Source organism: Podarcis filfolensis, assembly GCF_964270895.1.
Source record: "Podarcis filfolensis genome assembly, chromosome: 6".
NCBI lineage: Eukaryota > Metazoa > Chordata > Lepidosauria > Squamata > Lacertidae > Podarcis > Podarcis filfolensis.
The window spans coordinates 23960441-23977353 of NC_139609.1; the positions used below are offsets into that span (position 1 = coordinate 23960441).

Consider the following 16913-nt stretch of genomic DNA (forward strand, 5'->3'; position numbering starts at 1 on the left):
AGATGATCTATAATGAAATGAAAAAGGTATTTAAATATACCTTTCTGAAGAAACCAGAGGTCTTTCTCCTGGGCATGGTCGGCCAATTGGTGCCAAAGAAGGATAGAACTTTCTTTATGTAAGCTACAACAGCAGCAAGAATACTTATTGCAAAGTACTGGAAGACACAAGATCTACCCACCCGGGAAGAATGGCAGATGAAGGTGATGGACTACATGGAACTGGCGGAAATGACTGTTAGAATCCGAGACCAGGGAGAAGAGTCGGTGGAGGAAGATTGGAAGAAATTTAAAGACTATTTACAGAAACATTGTAAAATTAATGAATGTTAGAAGGATGTTGGAATAATGTTATGTGGTTTTAGCAGAAATGTTATAAAGGATTAAGAAAAAAACTGACTGTTAATTGGTGAAAGGAGGGAAAGTAAAGTTACATTATATTAAGATAAATTACAGGACAAAAATATGAAAAGATGGAAAGGATTTGCTGAAATAGATAGTTGAACTAGAATACAAAAAAGGGAGGTGTGAGGAGGTCAAAGAAATAAGCTAATGAAAGATAAGGTTTGAGAAGATTCGCTGTATTTTTCTGTTGTTTTTTTAATGGATTTTATTTTTCTGTTTTTTCTTTTTTTCCACATTCTTGTTTTTTTCCTTATTGGGATGTGTTGTATTGTTTTTGTTTAAAATGGTGTTTTTTACTTTTTCTTTCTGTAATCTTTAAAACTTTAATAATTTTTTTTTTTTTAAAAAAAAGAACGCTTTGGTTTAAGAACGGACTTCCGGAATGGATTAAGTTAGTAAACCAAGGTGCCACTCCTCACCATCACTGCTGCCCCAACAGTTGCTCGGCATCTTGTGCTCACTGATCATGCACAATCTGCGCTGGGCTGTTTTGAGTTGTTCCCACCACCGCATCCCCATTGGAAATGATAATGTAGCCTGCTGATAATTTGTACTGTTTTGGCTTCATAAGGATCCACACTCAATGAGTGGGCTTGCTGTTATTAACTAAACAATGGGTGGTATGAAACTAAGGTTCACTTAGAGTAAACCCATTGAAATTAACAAACATGACTGTAAAGTCCATTAATGTCAATGTGTCTACTGTAAGTAAAACTTGGTTGCATACCACTCCATATTAGTGGATTGGTTTTAGGATTAGTGATGTGTGTATGAATGAATGGTTTAGATAGCAATTTTAAAGCAAGTGGCATGTATGGAGACATTACATTAAGAAAAGTATCTGTTACCCAAGTTCACTTTTGTATTGTTGAGAAAACTTCCTAGCTAATATAAATATAATCTAAATAATTCAATGATTAAGGCTTCATTGCTGTTTTATAGCTTATTTTAGCACTTAATCTAATTTTTCCTGTGAAAATCTTGATCAGAGCTGAAGTACAAAATATTTCATTTAGTAAAATGAAGAATAAAGATGGAGTCACATGTCTGTTTTGCAGGCGAATAAACGTTCGTGTGAATATTGAGCTGCAATCAACAACAAATCCCATTCATAGAAAGGTTTGTACTTTGCTTGTCATGTGTTGGTTTTGCTATCCTTTAGTTGTTTCTTCATATGATCATGTTTACTAACACAAAGCAGGCTCATCGATAAAACAGCTAGGACCAAACACATTTGATTCCATGAACAGCCTTGTAAGAAGAATTCTGGGATTATTAGTCTTTCCCCCCCAAACACACTGTGTTTCCTGAGACATTTCTTAAGTATAAACAATGCCCTAAAGGCTGGGGCATGGACAATTGAGAGGGATGGTGTAGTCCAACAATATATGGCGGTCCACAAGTCCCATCCGTCTTGTAGGAACTGCTGTACAGTTTCTTGTGGAACATTATGAATAAGCATTGTCTTTGGGGTTAATATTTCTATGTTACGGTGCTGTGATGTCATCTGTTGTATAGATGCATTCAACAGTTACAAAATGCATGGGTAGGCTGTTGCTGACCTGGTTTGCATGTAACACTAAGGCATGGTTTGTTTGAATGTCCAAGCCTAGCAGAGTACCCGTGGTTTGTTTTCTACTTTGTTACCACTTTGAGCTGGTTTGCATGTAATGCTAAGCTGAACAATGGTTTAGGATGAACAAGCAGACTGCTGGAGATTGGATTGTGCGCATTTTGTTCCTCCTGCTGTCCTCTTCCTTCCGTCAGTTAAGCCATGGTTTTGCTTAGCATGTAATCTAAACTCAGACTTTTTATTTGTCTTTCTCAAGACAAATTGAGTGGTAACCCAGGTTTGTTATTAGGTTTGCAGTTCATCTTGTGACAGCCAAGAAAAAGGCCTTTTTGTTGTGGTACCCTGCCAGTGAAACTGTCTCCCTTGAGAGAAGGCAAACATCTACTCTTGGTTAGAAGTGGTTGCTAAAAACATACTACTACTTCAGGTTTTTGCTAACCATTAATATCAGCATATTGATTTTATCTTAACTTTTTTTGCTCCTGAATTTATTGTTTTTATTGTATTTTTAGTGTTTGATTGTGAACCACCTTGAGATTTTTTTCTTAATCAAAGGGGATATGGAAATATTTAAATACCGTATTTTTCGCTCTATAGGACGCACTTTTTCCCCTCCAAAAATGAAGGGGAAATATGTGTGCGTCCTATGGAGCGAATGCAGGCTCCCTGGCTTCAGCGATAGCAGCGCGAAGCCTCCGAATCCTGCGCTCCGGAGGCTTCGTGTTGCTTTCGCTGAAGCCAGGAGAGTCTGGTCTTTGAGGCTGGCGGTGGGGGAAAGCAGCGCTTCCCCCCACCGCCAGCCCCACAGGCTCGGTTGAAAAGCCCGCAGGAGCGGCGCGCTCTTTAAAGGGTGCGCGGCTCCTGAGGGCTTTTGCGGGAGATGGGGGAATTCCCCCACCTCCCGCAAAAGCGCGCAAAAGCCGCACGCTCTTTAAAGGCTGCGTGGCTTCTGCGGGCTTTTCTGCCAGGTGGGGGAATTCCCCCACCTCCTAGAAAAGCCCGCAGGAGCCGCGCAGCCTTTAAAGAGCGCACCGCTCTTGGGGGCTTTTCCCCAAGGAGGGAGAATGGACTGACTGGCTGAGTCAGTCCCTTCTCCCTCCTGTGGGCTTTTGCGTGAGATGGGGGAATTCCCCCACCTCCTGCAAAAGCACGCAAAAGCCGTGTGCTCTTTAAAGGCTGCACGGCTTCTGCAGGCTTTTCTACGAGGTGGGGGAACCTAGAAAAGCCCGCAGGAGCCGCGCAGCCTTTAAAGAATTGTGAAGCTGTAATAAATTTCTCCAAACTATTTTCTTCTAGGATTTAGTTGTTCGTCTAACTGAAGATTCCGACCCCTTCTTTCTATACAATCTTGTTATTTCTGAGGAAGATTTTCAAAGGTAAGTTACCAAGTTCTGATTAGAAAATACTTAGATAAAAGTTTGGGAAGCTGCGTTTTAGCTAATGATTATTATGCACATTGTTCCTATGTACCTAATGACTTGCATATCTCAGAAGGAAAAAGGAGATTCCAACTAAACATCAAGAATAACTTTCTGACACTAAGAGCTGTTTGACAGTGGAACAGACTCCCACAAGTCCTGTTGGACTCTCCTTCCTTGGAGGTTTTTAAGCAGAGGTTGGATGGTCATCTGCATGTATGATCTAATTAAGATTCCTGTATTGCACCAGATGACCCTCAAGGTCCTTTCCAACTCTACAATTCTATGATTTTAGTAACAAATAGTCTATAGGAATACATATTTATTATACTTTTTCTTTTTGCATAGTTTAAAACTCCAGCAGAGTCTTCTGGTAGATTTTTCTGCTTTTCCTCAGCGATTTATAGACCTCCTTCAACATTGTATCCAAGAACAAAATAAAGACATCCCAAGGTTAGTAACGCTTAAGCAGTAGTCTATGTTTTCTTTAAAACAAGTAATACAAACAACAAAAGTAGGATTCAAGGAGACTGATTGTGTCTAAAGCACTTACTTATTTTATTAACACCATTTGAAATCTCACGTTCGGTAACAACAAAAATGGGCAATGCAAAACCTATGGGCAGGATTCAGCTAATGGAAGCCTGCACAGGTGGGCTTACCCACTCTCCTGTCCCCATGCCCTCTCCCAAATTGACATGGGGAGGGGGCAGGAGATCTGCTAGAACAGTGAGCTGGAGAAGGAGAGAGCTGACTGTCCCATTGTTCCGAGCACAATTCTAAGTGTTGGTGCTGACCTTTAAAGCCCTAAACGGCCTCGGCCCAGTATACGTGAAGGAGTGTCGCCACCTCCATTGTTCTGCCCAGACACTGAGGTCCAGCACCGAGGGCCTTCTGGTGGTTCCCTCACTGCGAGAAGCGAAATTACAGGGAACCAGACAGAGGGCCTACTCGGTGGTGGCACCCGTCCTGTGGAACGCCCTCCCATCAGATGCCAAAGAAATAAACAACTATATGACATTTTGATATGGGACGTGGGTGGCACTGTGGTCTAAACCACTGAGCCTAGGGCTTGCCGATCGGAAGGTTGGCGTTTCGAATCCCCGCAATGGGGTGAGCTCCCGCTGTTCGGTCCCAGCTCCTGCCCACCTAGCAGTTTGAAAGCACGTCAAGTGCAAGTAGATAAATAGGTACCGCTCTGGCGGGAAGGTAAATGGCTTTCTGTGTGCTGCTCTGGTTTGCCAGAAGTGGCTTAGTCATGCTGGCCACATGACCCAGAAAAACTGTCTGCGGACAAACGCCGGCTACTTCGGCCTGTAAAGCAAGATGAGCACCACAACCCCAGAGTTGTCCATGACTGGACATAACGGTCAGGGGTCCCTTTACCCTATGACATTTTGAAGTCATCTGAATGCAGCCGTGTTTAGGGAAGTTTTTAATGACTGATGTTTTAATGTATTTCTAATCTTTTGCTGGAAGCCGCCCAGAGTTGCTGGGGAAACCCAGCCAGAAGGGTGAGGTAGAAATAAATTATTATTATTAGGCAAGGAGAAATGTTTGTGCTGCCAGAGCAATCTGCTTAGCTCTGTGTTGAATTATTCCATATAAATCTATCAATTATATTTTACTTTGACTTGCTTCTAGGAGTGCTAGTTGGGGTTGTTGACACCCTTTAAGTGGAGAACACATACCTCTTGCTGCAATAGAGTTAGAGGCAAAGCACAAACTCTGACCAGTGCATCTAATACTCTGTTATAGTGCAATGTGCCTTCCCCCCACCAGCTGCTTCCTTATTCCCTATCCTTTGTCTTTTCATGAGCTACTTGCAAAAGATTGTTGCTGGCTTTTTAAATAAGGCTTGCAGACTTCTTAGGAAAAGGTTGTTGCACCTGCATTGGTCCACACTGCTACCAGTGGACAGAGGAAGTAGCCAGTATTTGTAATGATCGGTGGATTAACACACCAATTGGATAGCAGTGGAGTTGGAAGAGTTACCGTATTTTTCGCTCTATAACACGCACCTGACCATAACACGCACATCGTTTTTAGAGGAGGAAAACAAGGGAAAAAACATTCTGAATGAAACAGTGGATGTATCATTTTTGTGCTTCATGCTGTGGCCACAGACATGTGATCTGATGGTGAATTTGGGGTGACCCAATGCAAAAATCCTGAGAATTCCTGTGGATCCATGCTTTGTAACCACGTTTTTGCACCATTGCAGCCCCAGGCAACAGTGGGTGCGTGATTTTTCTGGTGCAGGCTGTAGCCATGGACATGCTATGTGATCTGATGGTGAATTTGGGGTGACCGAATGCAAAGATCCTGAGGATCCCTGTGGATCCATGCTTTGTAACCACATTTTTGCACCATTGCAGCCCCAGGCAACAGTGGGTGCGTGATTTTTTTGGTGCAGGCTGTAGCCATGGACATGCTATGTGATCTGATGGTGAATTTGGGGTGACCCAATGCAAAGATCCTGAGGATCCCTGTGGATCCATGCTTTGTAACCACGTTTTTGCACCATTGCAGCCCCAGGCAACAGTGGGTGCGTGATTTTTCTGGTGCAGGCTGTAGCCATGGACATGCTATGTGATCTGATGGTGAATTTGGGGTGACCGAATGCAAAGATCCTGAGGATCCCTGTGGATCCATGCTTTGTAACCACATTTTTGCACCATTGCAGCCCCAGGCAACAGTGGGTGCGTGGTTTTTTTGGTGCAGGCTGTAGCCATGGACATGCTATGTGATCTGATGGTGAATTTGGGGTGACCCAATGCAAAGATCCTGAGGATCCATGCTTTGTAACCACATTTTAAATGGAGAGCGAAGGAAAAACAAAGAAGGGACATGAGGTGGTGTGCAGAGAAGCAGCTGGCTAAGAATGCAGGAGAGGGATTTAACGGGAGGGAGAAAAGAAAGGCAAACGTTTCCCCCCACCCCAGCCATTTCTTTCTTTCTTTCTCTCTCTCTCTCTCTCTCTCTCTCTCTCTCTCTCTCCCTCCCTCCCTCCCTCCCTCCCTCCCACCCTCTCTCTCTCTCCCTCTCCCCCAGCAGCACCGGAGCACAGAGAGGAAATAGAAGGAACACAGTCTGCTTTCCTCTCTGCTTGCCTGGAGGGGAGGGGCTTTCCCTGCTCTTTGTTCCGTTTCAGCAAACACAGCAAGGAAACAGAGGAGGGTGGGCAGTAAGACCCTGAGGCAGAATGCAGGAAAGCCGCAGCTTCCTCTTTTCAGATTTCCCTTCTCCGTGAAGCGCGATTTGATTTTTGCCTGATTTTTCGGCTCCAGGGACCACACATTCGCTCAATAACACGCACACACATTTCCCCTTCCTTTTTAGGAGAAAAAATCTGCGTGTTATAGAGGGAAAAATACGGTATTTCCTTTGTACCAGCCTACCCTTCCATAAGGATATGCGTCATGTGCTGAGAGACCCAGCTAACAAGTCAATTTTTAATGTGTTCTTATTCTTTTTAGGTTTTTGCTGCACCTGGTTTCATCAGGCCCTAATTTAGATCACACTCCTGCTTTTTTAAACGTGGTCGAGACAAACCCATTTAAACACCTCACCCACTTATCACTGAAATTCCTACCCGGAAATGATGCAGAAATCAAGAAGTTTCTGGCAACCTGTTTGAAATGTGTTAAGGTAAAGCTAAAATTTCAGTTGTATGTTTTGAGTTACATTTTTGGATCTTTTGGCATAGCGACTAGCTTGGGTCACTTTGTCTAAATGAGGAGGCAAAATATAAAGTTGTGGGGTTTGTCCTGCTGTGTGGTCTGGCATTTTCTGCTTTTCTTTCCATGACAGTGGTGTAACAAGGCTGCCTTGACATACGTTTTCTATATTTTACAATTGAAAGTTCACACATCACATTAAACCAAAGTTGAAATAAAGTACGGTTTAATGTGAAATTGCAGGTGCTCCTGCTGCACTGCCAGGAACAAGTTACGTTCTGGCTTATCGTCATCTGGACTTGGGTTGTAGTTTATTTCTCTCCAGCCAAACTATGAATTGAATCCAAGGTTTGTTCTTGGCTTACCACTCATGATTTGTTTGAGGGAAAGAAGCCTCAGGCCTGTGTTTGTTTCCTTGTAGCACAGTGGAATAGAAGCGAAGCACTTGGGAGTTCAGCAGTGTGCACCAACATGCTGCTCATTCACATTAAACCATACTTCATTTTAACTATGGTTTAATGTGATATGCAAATGAGGCCAGTGCATCTTTCAGAATTAGGCCTATGGAAAGGCACCTAATAGTTAAGTAGCCCAACTCCTGTAACAGGAGTGAGTTTGTATCTGATGTGCTGAATAGCAGTGCAGTCCTATGCATTTTTACTCAGAAGTAATCTCCCTGTGTCCAGTAGGACTTGATTCCAAGTGAGAATGTTTAGGATTGTAGGTTTAATGATTTCAAGAACTGGAAAGGGTTGCATTGACCGACAAAGCTGTCAACTGTACCTAGGAAGAAAAATTGCTGCTGGAACAGAAACTTAGAAAAACAGACGAGGACCTTACAAGACAGCTGAACTATGCCCAGCAGGTAAGAGCAGAATTCCACTGTGGGTCAACTGGTAGAAAATTAATGTTAAAAAAAAATACCCACCCTGTATTGGGTTGTATACAAAGTTACCTGTGTGTGAGCAAAACTTCCACTGTTGTAAGCACTGGGGCATCACCTTCCTGTAGTTGAGATTCCTGCTTTGGACTATATGACCTTCGGGGTCCTAACCAACTCTACAATTCTCTTATTCTTTACCCTCTCCCCTGCATGTCCTTAAAATGACAACCCCTCTGGAACAGATTTTTGGAGTACGTTGGGGGGCTGCAGAGAGGATAGGAACCCATTGCACAAATCGAAGTCTGCTTGAGCAGTGTTTGACTCTATTATTTAATTACTGTATTGTGTTTACTTAATGACCTTTTTGTACCTGACCCTTTAGAAAGAAAAAGTCTGACAGACCCTTACCCCAAGGGGCACTCAAATCAAAGTCAGACATAGCAAAACAACAGAGGGAAGGGAGAATTAGAGGTGTGGGCAGGGCAGGGAAAGAACATGCAATTCAATTTGTTGCACTAAGGTGTCGGGGCTAAGAGAATGAGCCCAAAGGCTCCCCATGAAATTGTGTTTTGAGGGGTGGGATTAAAAAAAAATGAAGAAGATTATTGTCTCTATTTTATTGAATTCATTGTATAAATACTGTGTCTAAATTTAGGATCTGTGATATGCCTTCTTGCTGAGAATTCAGTACAGGAGGAGAGGAAATGATTTAAGAATAGCTGCATTAGATGGCTGAAGCAAAATCGACAGAGTTCTCTGGCTCTTGAAGTGTAACAAACTTATTGCAACTTGTGCTAAAATAGGCAAAAGCCTGTTTCATCAGATGCATGGGAGGTTAAGGGTAGGCTTAGCCGTAAAAGCTCATATTGCACTTAAGTTTTAGTGTTTAAGGTGCTATAGGTTTCTGTAAAAACAGAAGAATTATGTGTGTCTATATAAGGATGTAAAGTGCAAAGCAGTCACTTTTTTTCTGGGATAGCTGTGATGTGGGAAATGTTCTGTAGGCTAGTCTTTGCAGTGGGATGTGTTTGTAATAGGATAACCTGCCTGTAACCTTTTTATAAAGCACTGGCATAGTATTGATTAAAACTCTTCAATTACATGCAAGTTGACCATCTTACTATTTTTATTTTCTCATATTTAGAGCTTGTCAGAAAAGAGCAGGGAATTGGACAAGTTGAGAAATGAATTGGCATCCAAAACAGCATCTCTAACCAACAAATATACCCAGGAACTGACAAATGAGAAGGAGAAAGCTCTGCAGGTGTGTAAAGAGACGCCTATATACATCTAGCAGAATCCTTATGCCTTTAGTCGTTGCTCAAGTAATTGCTGTTCTTTGCAGGCACAAGCACAATATCAACAACAGAATGAGCAACAGAAAAGGGATCTGGAAAGCTTGCATCAGAAAACAGTGCAGCAGCTGCAGAATAGGTTGAAGGAATTGGAAAATGTCAACAAGGAGCTAATGGAAAGGAGATACAAAGGCGATTCAACAGTCAGAGAACTTAAAGCGAAATTGTCTGGCATAGAAGATGTAAGTTATATTCACCTATTAAGATCTACGTTGGGAGACAATTTGATAGTTTCCAGTCACTCATACAAATATGCTAAATATTGCCAGTTATGTATTGAAAACAAGCATGAATTTTTGCCAGCAACATTTTTGTTAAAATGCTTGTAAAATATTTCTTCAACCACACAGGAATGCCAGAGAGCAAACCAGGAAGTTCTGTCTCTACGTCGAGAGAATGCTACCCTAGATGCTGAATGCCATGAAAAGGAAAAACTAGTCAATCAGCTGCAGACTCGAGTTGCTGTTTTAGAACAGGAGGTCAAAAGCAAGGAGGATCTGGTTACTAGGGCAAAAGAAGTATCGGATGCAACACATGAGCAAAAGGTTATTAATTTTACTTTCTAGAATACAGCAGTACTTTAACTCATGGAGAACTGAATGCTGAAATGAAAGAACACGAGCTACAACGGTGCACAGCAGGGGTTCCTCATGCCCTATCTACTTTACTTCCTATTTGATACAACATAAGTGTTGTGTTCCTCAATATGCCCTTGAAATTCCTTTTAAGTTTTAAAAATAGTGTGCTGTGTGACATGGGACATTCCCATTAGAGAAACAAATCCAAAAGCTGCTGGGCACACACAGATAGTTATGTAGTTCTCTGGATTATGGCTATATTTAGAAAGTGTAGGCAATACTACAATTTATTGACTTTTTAAAAAGTTATATATTTCACCACACTGTAGTAACTATAGTAATATAAATAAGCATTTTTGGATGTGATAGGCTTTCCAGAAATTGCTAGCATTTTACATTACAGAATAGGAATTTCAGAACTAATGTTCTTGTTACTTTATGCAACAGATCCATGTGAATATTTCAACAAACAAAACCTCCCTAATACAATATATGCTCTTTTAAAAGGTAAACCTGGAAAAAAATATAGAAAAGAAACAAATTCAAATAGGAAATCTCGAAACAACACTAAAGTCACTATCATCTGAACTCCTTAAGGTTTGTTCAAAACACGTTATTGTCCTTCTTGATGATGATTATTTGACTTCATGTTTTTCCTGATTTAAAATTCTGCGGTTGTTTATTAGGCCAATGAGATAATAAAGAAATTGCAAGGCGATGTAAAGACTCTAATGAGCAAACTGAAGCTGAAAAATACAGTAACAATTCAGCAAGAAAAACTCTTGGCTGAAAAAGAAGAAAAACTGCAGAAAGAACAGAAGGATCTACAGGAAGCAGAAAGTTCTCTCCGAGCAAAAGAGCAAGAGGTAACTTGAGGGTCAGGTTTCTATCCAGTAAGTGTGTGGGTTTTTTAAAAAAGATGCTTAACTTTAAACTCATGCTATGTCAGTTCATTCTAGTATAGGAAGCAGGCGTAAATCACCCCTATACCAAGCTCTGTCCAGGAGCAGTTCATTCTTGAATCATAATCCCTGTACATATGATTGGCAGACCAATTCTATGGTGTGGTGGAAATACCATCAGTATGAGCTTTTCAATAGACTTAATACACTTTGCTTTTAAAGTAAGCTTTGGCGCTGCCGATTAAACTGCTATGGACTGATAGTGTTAAAACATAGGTAGGCAAACTAAGGCCCGGGGGTCGGATCTGGCCCAATCGCCTTCTAAATCCGGCCTGCGGACCGTGCAGGAATCAGCATGTTTTTACATGAATAGAATGTGTCCTTTTATTTAAAATGCATCTCTGGGATATTTGTGGGGCATTCGTTCATTTCTTTCCCCCCCCCCCCAAAAAATAGATATAGTCCAGCCCCCCACAAGGTCTGAGGGACAGTGGACTGGCCCCCTGCTGAAAAGGTTTGCTGACCCCTGTGTTAAAACATTTCAGGTGTGCAAGTTGCAGGAACAATTGGAAGCTACAGTACAGAAGCTGGAGGAAAGCAAGCATCTTCTCAAAACGAATGAAAACGGTGTGTGTATATGAGATTCTTGCATTAGCCACTAATATCTAATCCTAACAATTGAAGCTGGTTTGAGACGTAATCTCACTTTCGTGGGTCTACAAATTCTATGTTCTTAGATATGTGGCAGTTGAACAGCTTTCAGTTAAGGAAGTGCAAGCATGTAAATATTATTGTGCAAAGACGAAGAATTCTGTTTGGCAGCTGGAACCTAAAGAAGAATTTCTGGGGCTGTCATATTCCTCCCCTTTTGTTTCCTTCTCTCTTCTGCAACTTCATTATGTAATTTAAATTTTTAATAAATAATTCCTGAATGTAATTTCCCCACTTCCCATCTATTGTGTAAGGCTGTCGCAGAGTACTGACTAGGTTTCTCAGTCTCTAATTTAATATATCACAAAACTGAGACTGCAGTCCTACACCCAAGCATGTTGAACTTGATGGACTGACTTCAGTGTAAACATTCATAGGATGGCACTGTGAATTATTTATGTATACTGAGCTATGTATACTGAGCTATGGTTTAGATTTAAAACAGCAGATAAAAGTCCTGAAAAGTGAAATACTCGGTGCACATTTTTTCTTTGTAGTCATCACATGGCTAAATAAGCAGCTGAATGAAATTCAGATGACGAGGAAGCAAGAAGTGTCAGGAACATCTACTAGTCCTAGCGGTACCACTCCAAGAACTGGCATTTCACCTCACAGTATGGTAATAGTAATGTCCTTATGAATTTTTGTATGGTCCTTCTGGTCCTTTCCTTCTCCTATAGTGTTAATTTCTACACGTACTGGGAGAGAAGGAAGTGCTTATACCTAATATCCACTACCATTAAGATACAAATAGAGGAATTTGTTTTCAACTGGACAGAGTACAGTACAAATTATGAAGTACTATATAAATTATTAGTATAGTTTAATTTTGGATGTGTTTGCTTTTAAATACAAAAAAGGGGAAAGGTATGAAAGGAGCTTTGTAACTAATAGTGTGCTGTTGTTGCTCTGGCTTTATAATTTAATTTTTCTTTTGCAGGTTGATAGCAGAATTCCATTTTTGAACTCGGGACTAGGCTATCCCATCTCTCCTTTGCTGCCTTTTCAAAGTTTCCCAGATACAGTGACTGTCAAAAGCATCAACCAGCAAACTTCAGGACAAAAGGCAGGCACCCAAATATATAATTTTATACTCTATTGCATCTTTCCAAGTTAGCATTATAAGCTGCTGCACACCCAGAATACAGGCTTTAAGAATACGTGTAACAAGGACTAAGCTTCAAGTTCTCATATGGAGAAACTGCTACCTGTGGCAGCAGAACTAAAACAAATATTTTTTAATGAACAAAAAAAATTACCCTGTCACTGTTTTGGCAAACCTCATCCCTCAGGAACAACTCTTTCCCCTCTTAAGTTGTTGAAATCTCTTAGCCTCTCTTTTTTGCAGGTATATAAAGTGAAATTAATTTTCACAACTGCCCTTCTTTATAATTTCAACTAAAAACTGGGAGTGTGGAAGCCTAAGTTTTATGCCTTAGCGGCTTAAATTAAGTTTTAGTGTTGTGCGTATGAACCAGATTTTAGGATAATTCTTCTCAGCATTCTTTAATGTATAATTAAAGCCTAGACATAGAAATGTGAGTGTGTGAAAAATTTTCTGTCTCCAGCAGGTTCAGTTCAATATGCAGCCTCAAGAGACCAACAGATGTTCAGATTTGCAGCCAGGGATTCCTGTGATGACGAATCACCCAACAAATAAAGAGAAGTGAGTGCTTGTGCTTTTAGTTGAGGAGTGGTCCATCAGTGGCCCTGGCTTAATTATGGGTGGAGGTTGCCAGAAGAGAGGAAAGGGGTGCCAAAATAGATGGCACAAAGTCCTTTGGCAAGAGTGATTGTCCCTCTGCTGGCAGTCTGCAGGATGTGGGGAGAGAAAAGGGTGGCAAGAAGGAATCTACATCCTGAATGTGTCTCCCATCATATTATCCCTGAAGGAATGTGGCCTTTGACTGAAAGGGACTCCCATTAGCACCAGCCAGCAGGTTGGACTACAACTCTGACCGTCCCCAACACCATCTGGAGAGTTTGACTTCTTCTAAAGAAAGCAGTATTTTAGGAGACCATAAAATGTATTATTTGAAGATCTTATGAAACCCCAGCTTAGTGAACTTAGAAACATTCTTTGAGTGTGGCAAACTGAAATGGTTTCTTCTTACTAAGTATCTTCCTTCTGATTTAGTGGTGAAAACATGGGATTGGAAGCAAAATATTTGAAGAAAAGAGAAGACAGCATTCCTTTACGAAGGCTCAGCCAAAACACATCTCACAACACAGGTGGGCAAGCATGCATGTGCATTAAACTTAAAATGTGAGAAGTTGCTCTAAAACTTTTTGAAATCTTCTGAAGCTGTTCATTTAAGATTCTTTTCCCCATTATTAGGACACCTGAAGTCAACTGCCTTGATAAAAACTCAAATACCAGCCAAATCTGCAGCACCTTCCAGACCCTCTGCTTACTTCCCTGGATAGTGGACAACGTATTTGCCATGGTAAAAAGTTTATCAGCAGTTGCAATTCTTTTTATGATTATCTCCCCTGTAAAGCGTCAACATAAACTCATTTAGTAAGCAATGAAATATCTGAGAGATAACAAGAGCTAGTTTTTTGGTCTGCTTACATTGTAATGTGAATTACAGAAATTTCCTAACAGGACTTCCAACATTGTAAGGACCCAAATGAGTGGTTGAGCAATTTTGTATCAATTATCATCAAAGTGCACTGACGGGAAGAAAGGTTTGCGATTTCTCTCCCAGGCTGAATTCTCGTGTGCTACATGTTTCTTCTTGGATATGGACCTCAGAGGTAAAAACTCGTCTTTGAAGCCTTGGAGCCTTTTCTTTATTTTAAAGCTTGTCAAAGTTACTATGCACTTCAGCTGTGACTCTTCAAGTCATCGCTACCAGCTCCTAGTTACATTTAAATTAAAATTTTACCAAGGATGAGCTCATTCATTCATTCTTTGCAACACTTCGGAGGCTTTCGGAAGTGCAAAAATGTCCTACTTACCATGTCAAACTAAATTACCTTAATATTGATTGTCTGTGGCTTATTTGACCAGATGGTGGCACTCTTTATAAACATTTTGAACCTTTCCTAACTTTACAGGGAGAAAAGTAAATAAGCTGCTCCAGGTTTATTTTGCAATCTTACAAATTTATTTTTCAGTGCTCCTAAATTTAAGTAATTTGGTAGTGTTCCACTGATGTCAATGGGACATTGAGCAGTGCAAAAATCCACCAAGATTCCTAATAGTAAGCAAGTGTGTCTAGTTCTTACCAGGGTTCAGGAGGCATTACTTGACATGGTTGAATACCAAATGCAGCAGTCTAAATTAGATTTGCCAGGTGAGTTCAGCCTTACAGCAAACTCCTATTTTCATTTATTTTTGAAATATATCAACTTTTTATATCTTAATGGTCTGTAGTATAATATCAGAGTATCTTTAACATTCTAAGTGACTGTTCAACATTTGAATCACAAGAAAGGATAATTTTGCTGCTTTTCAAATTATTTTAAACTTAGGATGTCAGTTTTTAAGTTGTAAAGTGTTGCAGTCAATGTATAGTGGCATGATTTAAGAAGTCTTACGTTACATAAAACTGGTGCATACCTATAACAAACAACTTTTGTATAATTAATGAAAATCAGCAATCCTTCAAAATGATTTTGAGGCCTTTACATTGCTACTGCAATCAGTAAGATATATAAGCACTATTCTGATTCTCCCAAAAGCTATGGAATTTCAGAATACTTGATGGTGGGTGATTAATGTCCAGTGCAAGACCTATTAATCTCAGTAGGTTGTAATTACACTTCTCTATTCTAAATAGCAGCAGTGTAAGATTTTTGCAAAGCATTTTTTTTATCAGTCTCACTGATTTATATTGGGAACTCTACATGTGTGATTTCAAAATTGAAGTGTCATTTCTTTAGCTATTAGCAGTCATGATATTCAAGTCTCTTAAAGGTGGTTAGTATAGTAGGTTGTTACCCACTTATGAGTGGCTTGCTTTTTTAGCACATTGGCTTTTTGTATATTGTTACAGGTGTGTAAATACAAATTATTTGAACATGTATGGCAGAATCATTCCTTGCAGTGTAAAATTTGTACATTTGTCTTTTAATCAGAATGCATGTTCACATGTATCTAAATGCTCGTTTCAGTAAATTTTCAAATAAAATGAAACAAATATTGCTGGTGGAATTAATCTATAAATTTTGACTCTTAAGAGAAGATGCAAACATTTAATTTTGTCAACTGACAAAAGCTAAGGGTTGCATGGTATTAAGGCTACAATCCTACAAAGGCTTACATGGGTCTGACTTCTCAACAAATATGACACAGGATTGCGAATGCTCTTAAAAGAGACTGTTGCAGAAAGTCAGCTTCTGCCCATATTCCATGCTATAGAAGACAGGTCACCAACCTTTTTTGGACTAGTGGGCACATTTCCAACTTTGAAAGTGCTGGGGCTGCCATGGGGTGGGGACATGGCAAAACACAGTATGAAAGAGCTACTTCTAGCAACTTTGTTACCCTGGGAAGACAGCTATATCCTGTTGGTCCTGATTGTGGGAGATCAATACAACACTGATTTTTACCTTCATGCATTGTGACCTGTTGCTAATAGCAACAGCATGCATTCCTCAGTACCAGGAAAAGTATACAAGGTAGGCATAACACACTCATTCTCACTTCACAGAAATTGCTTCGTAGGTACCTGCACATTTTGCCCCATAGCTTGCTTTCTGAATGAAACAGGAGATAACCCCAGTGCAGTAGGCAAGATTTGCCTAGCCTTCACTTGAAGGACACCGGGATTTTTAGATTTTACATCAGTGCATTTGATTTGTGCCCTACTCCTTGTATTCCAGAACAGAAATTTTGCAGTTTTTCTGCCAGTAGAGAAAGTCTGTCTTTTCTCAGATGTTATAGGGCAAGGTAGCAGCACTGTCAATTTTTAAGCTTAAACGCCTTATTGAGTCAGATCACTGCTCCATCCCCGAGAGTTTGAGATAGCTTTTTCCAGCTGTACTGGAAACACCAGGGATTGCCAGGCTGATGAGCCTTTCCCCTAAGTCACCTCCATAATTCTACCCACGTTAAGTTTTTCCACAGGAAAATTACAAAATGAGGCTAAGAGTAACTGGCAAGATGCACTAGTCCTGCCTAGGACCAAACAACTACAGCAAAGGTGTAAATATAAATGCCCAGTTGTGTGCTTGCAGTACTACTCTAGTGCTTTCCCACTACTGTCTCAAGTGGAGGAGCTGCCCACCAAAAGCATTTCAAGTTTCAATTCTACGGTTCTTATTCAAAACTGTCTTACTCATATAACTCCTCCACTAACTGTATATAAAGAAAATTGTTACTGACATTACTGGCTGAAGACAAGGCCAAAAAACTGTACATTACCTAATAAGATTCCCTTCTGGAAAATAACTGTTGAT

General features: G+C 40.5%; 1 protein-coding gene across 3 annotated transcripts in view; it reads left to right on the forward strand.

Annotated features, from left to right (window-relative positions):
* Positions 1–15652, forward strand: part of SASS6 (SAS-6 centriolar assembly protein) — a gene marked incomplete at its 5' end in the record, with an annotated part of 17522 nt that extends 1870 nt beyond the window's left edge. For all 3 annotated transcript variants that reach the window (XM_083620446.1, XM_083620445.1, XM_083620447.1), the window contains 16 exons: positions 1463–1523; positions 3274–3353; positions 3744–3848; positions 6875–7046; positions 7863–7940; positions 9103–9222; positions 9304–9495; positions 9664–9858; positions 10399–10488; positions 10578–10757; positions 11339–11420; positions 12002–12123; positions 12445–12570; positions 13073–13170; positions 13642–13736; positions 13843–15652. In XM_083620446.1, coding sequence (XP_083476572.1) covers positions 1463–1523; positions 3274–3353; positions 3744–3848; positions 6875–7046; positions 7863–7940; positions 9103–9222; positions 9304–9495; positions 9664–9858; positions 10399–10488; positions 10578–10757; positions 11339–11420; positions 12002–12123; positions 12445–12570; positions 13073–13170; positions 13642–13736; positions 13843–13931 — 1885 coding nt within the window. In that variant the 3' untranslated portion in view covers positions 13932–15652. The remainder of the gene's footprint in view (positions 1–1462; positions 1524–3273; positions 3354–3743; positions 3849–6874; positions 7047–7862; positions 7941–9102; positions 9223–9303; positions 9496–9663; positions 9859–10398; positions 10489–10577; positions 10758–11338; positions 11421–12001; positions 12124–12444; positions 12571–13072; positions 13171–13641; positions 13737–13842) is intronic.
* Between the last annotated feature and the right edge of the window lie 1261 nt (positions 15653–16913).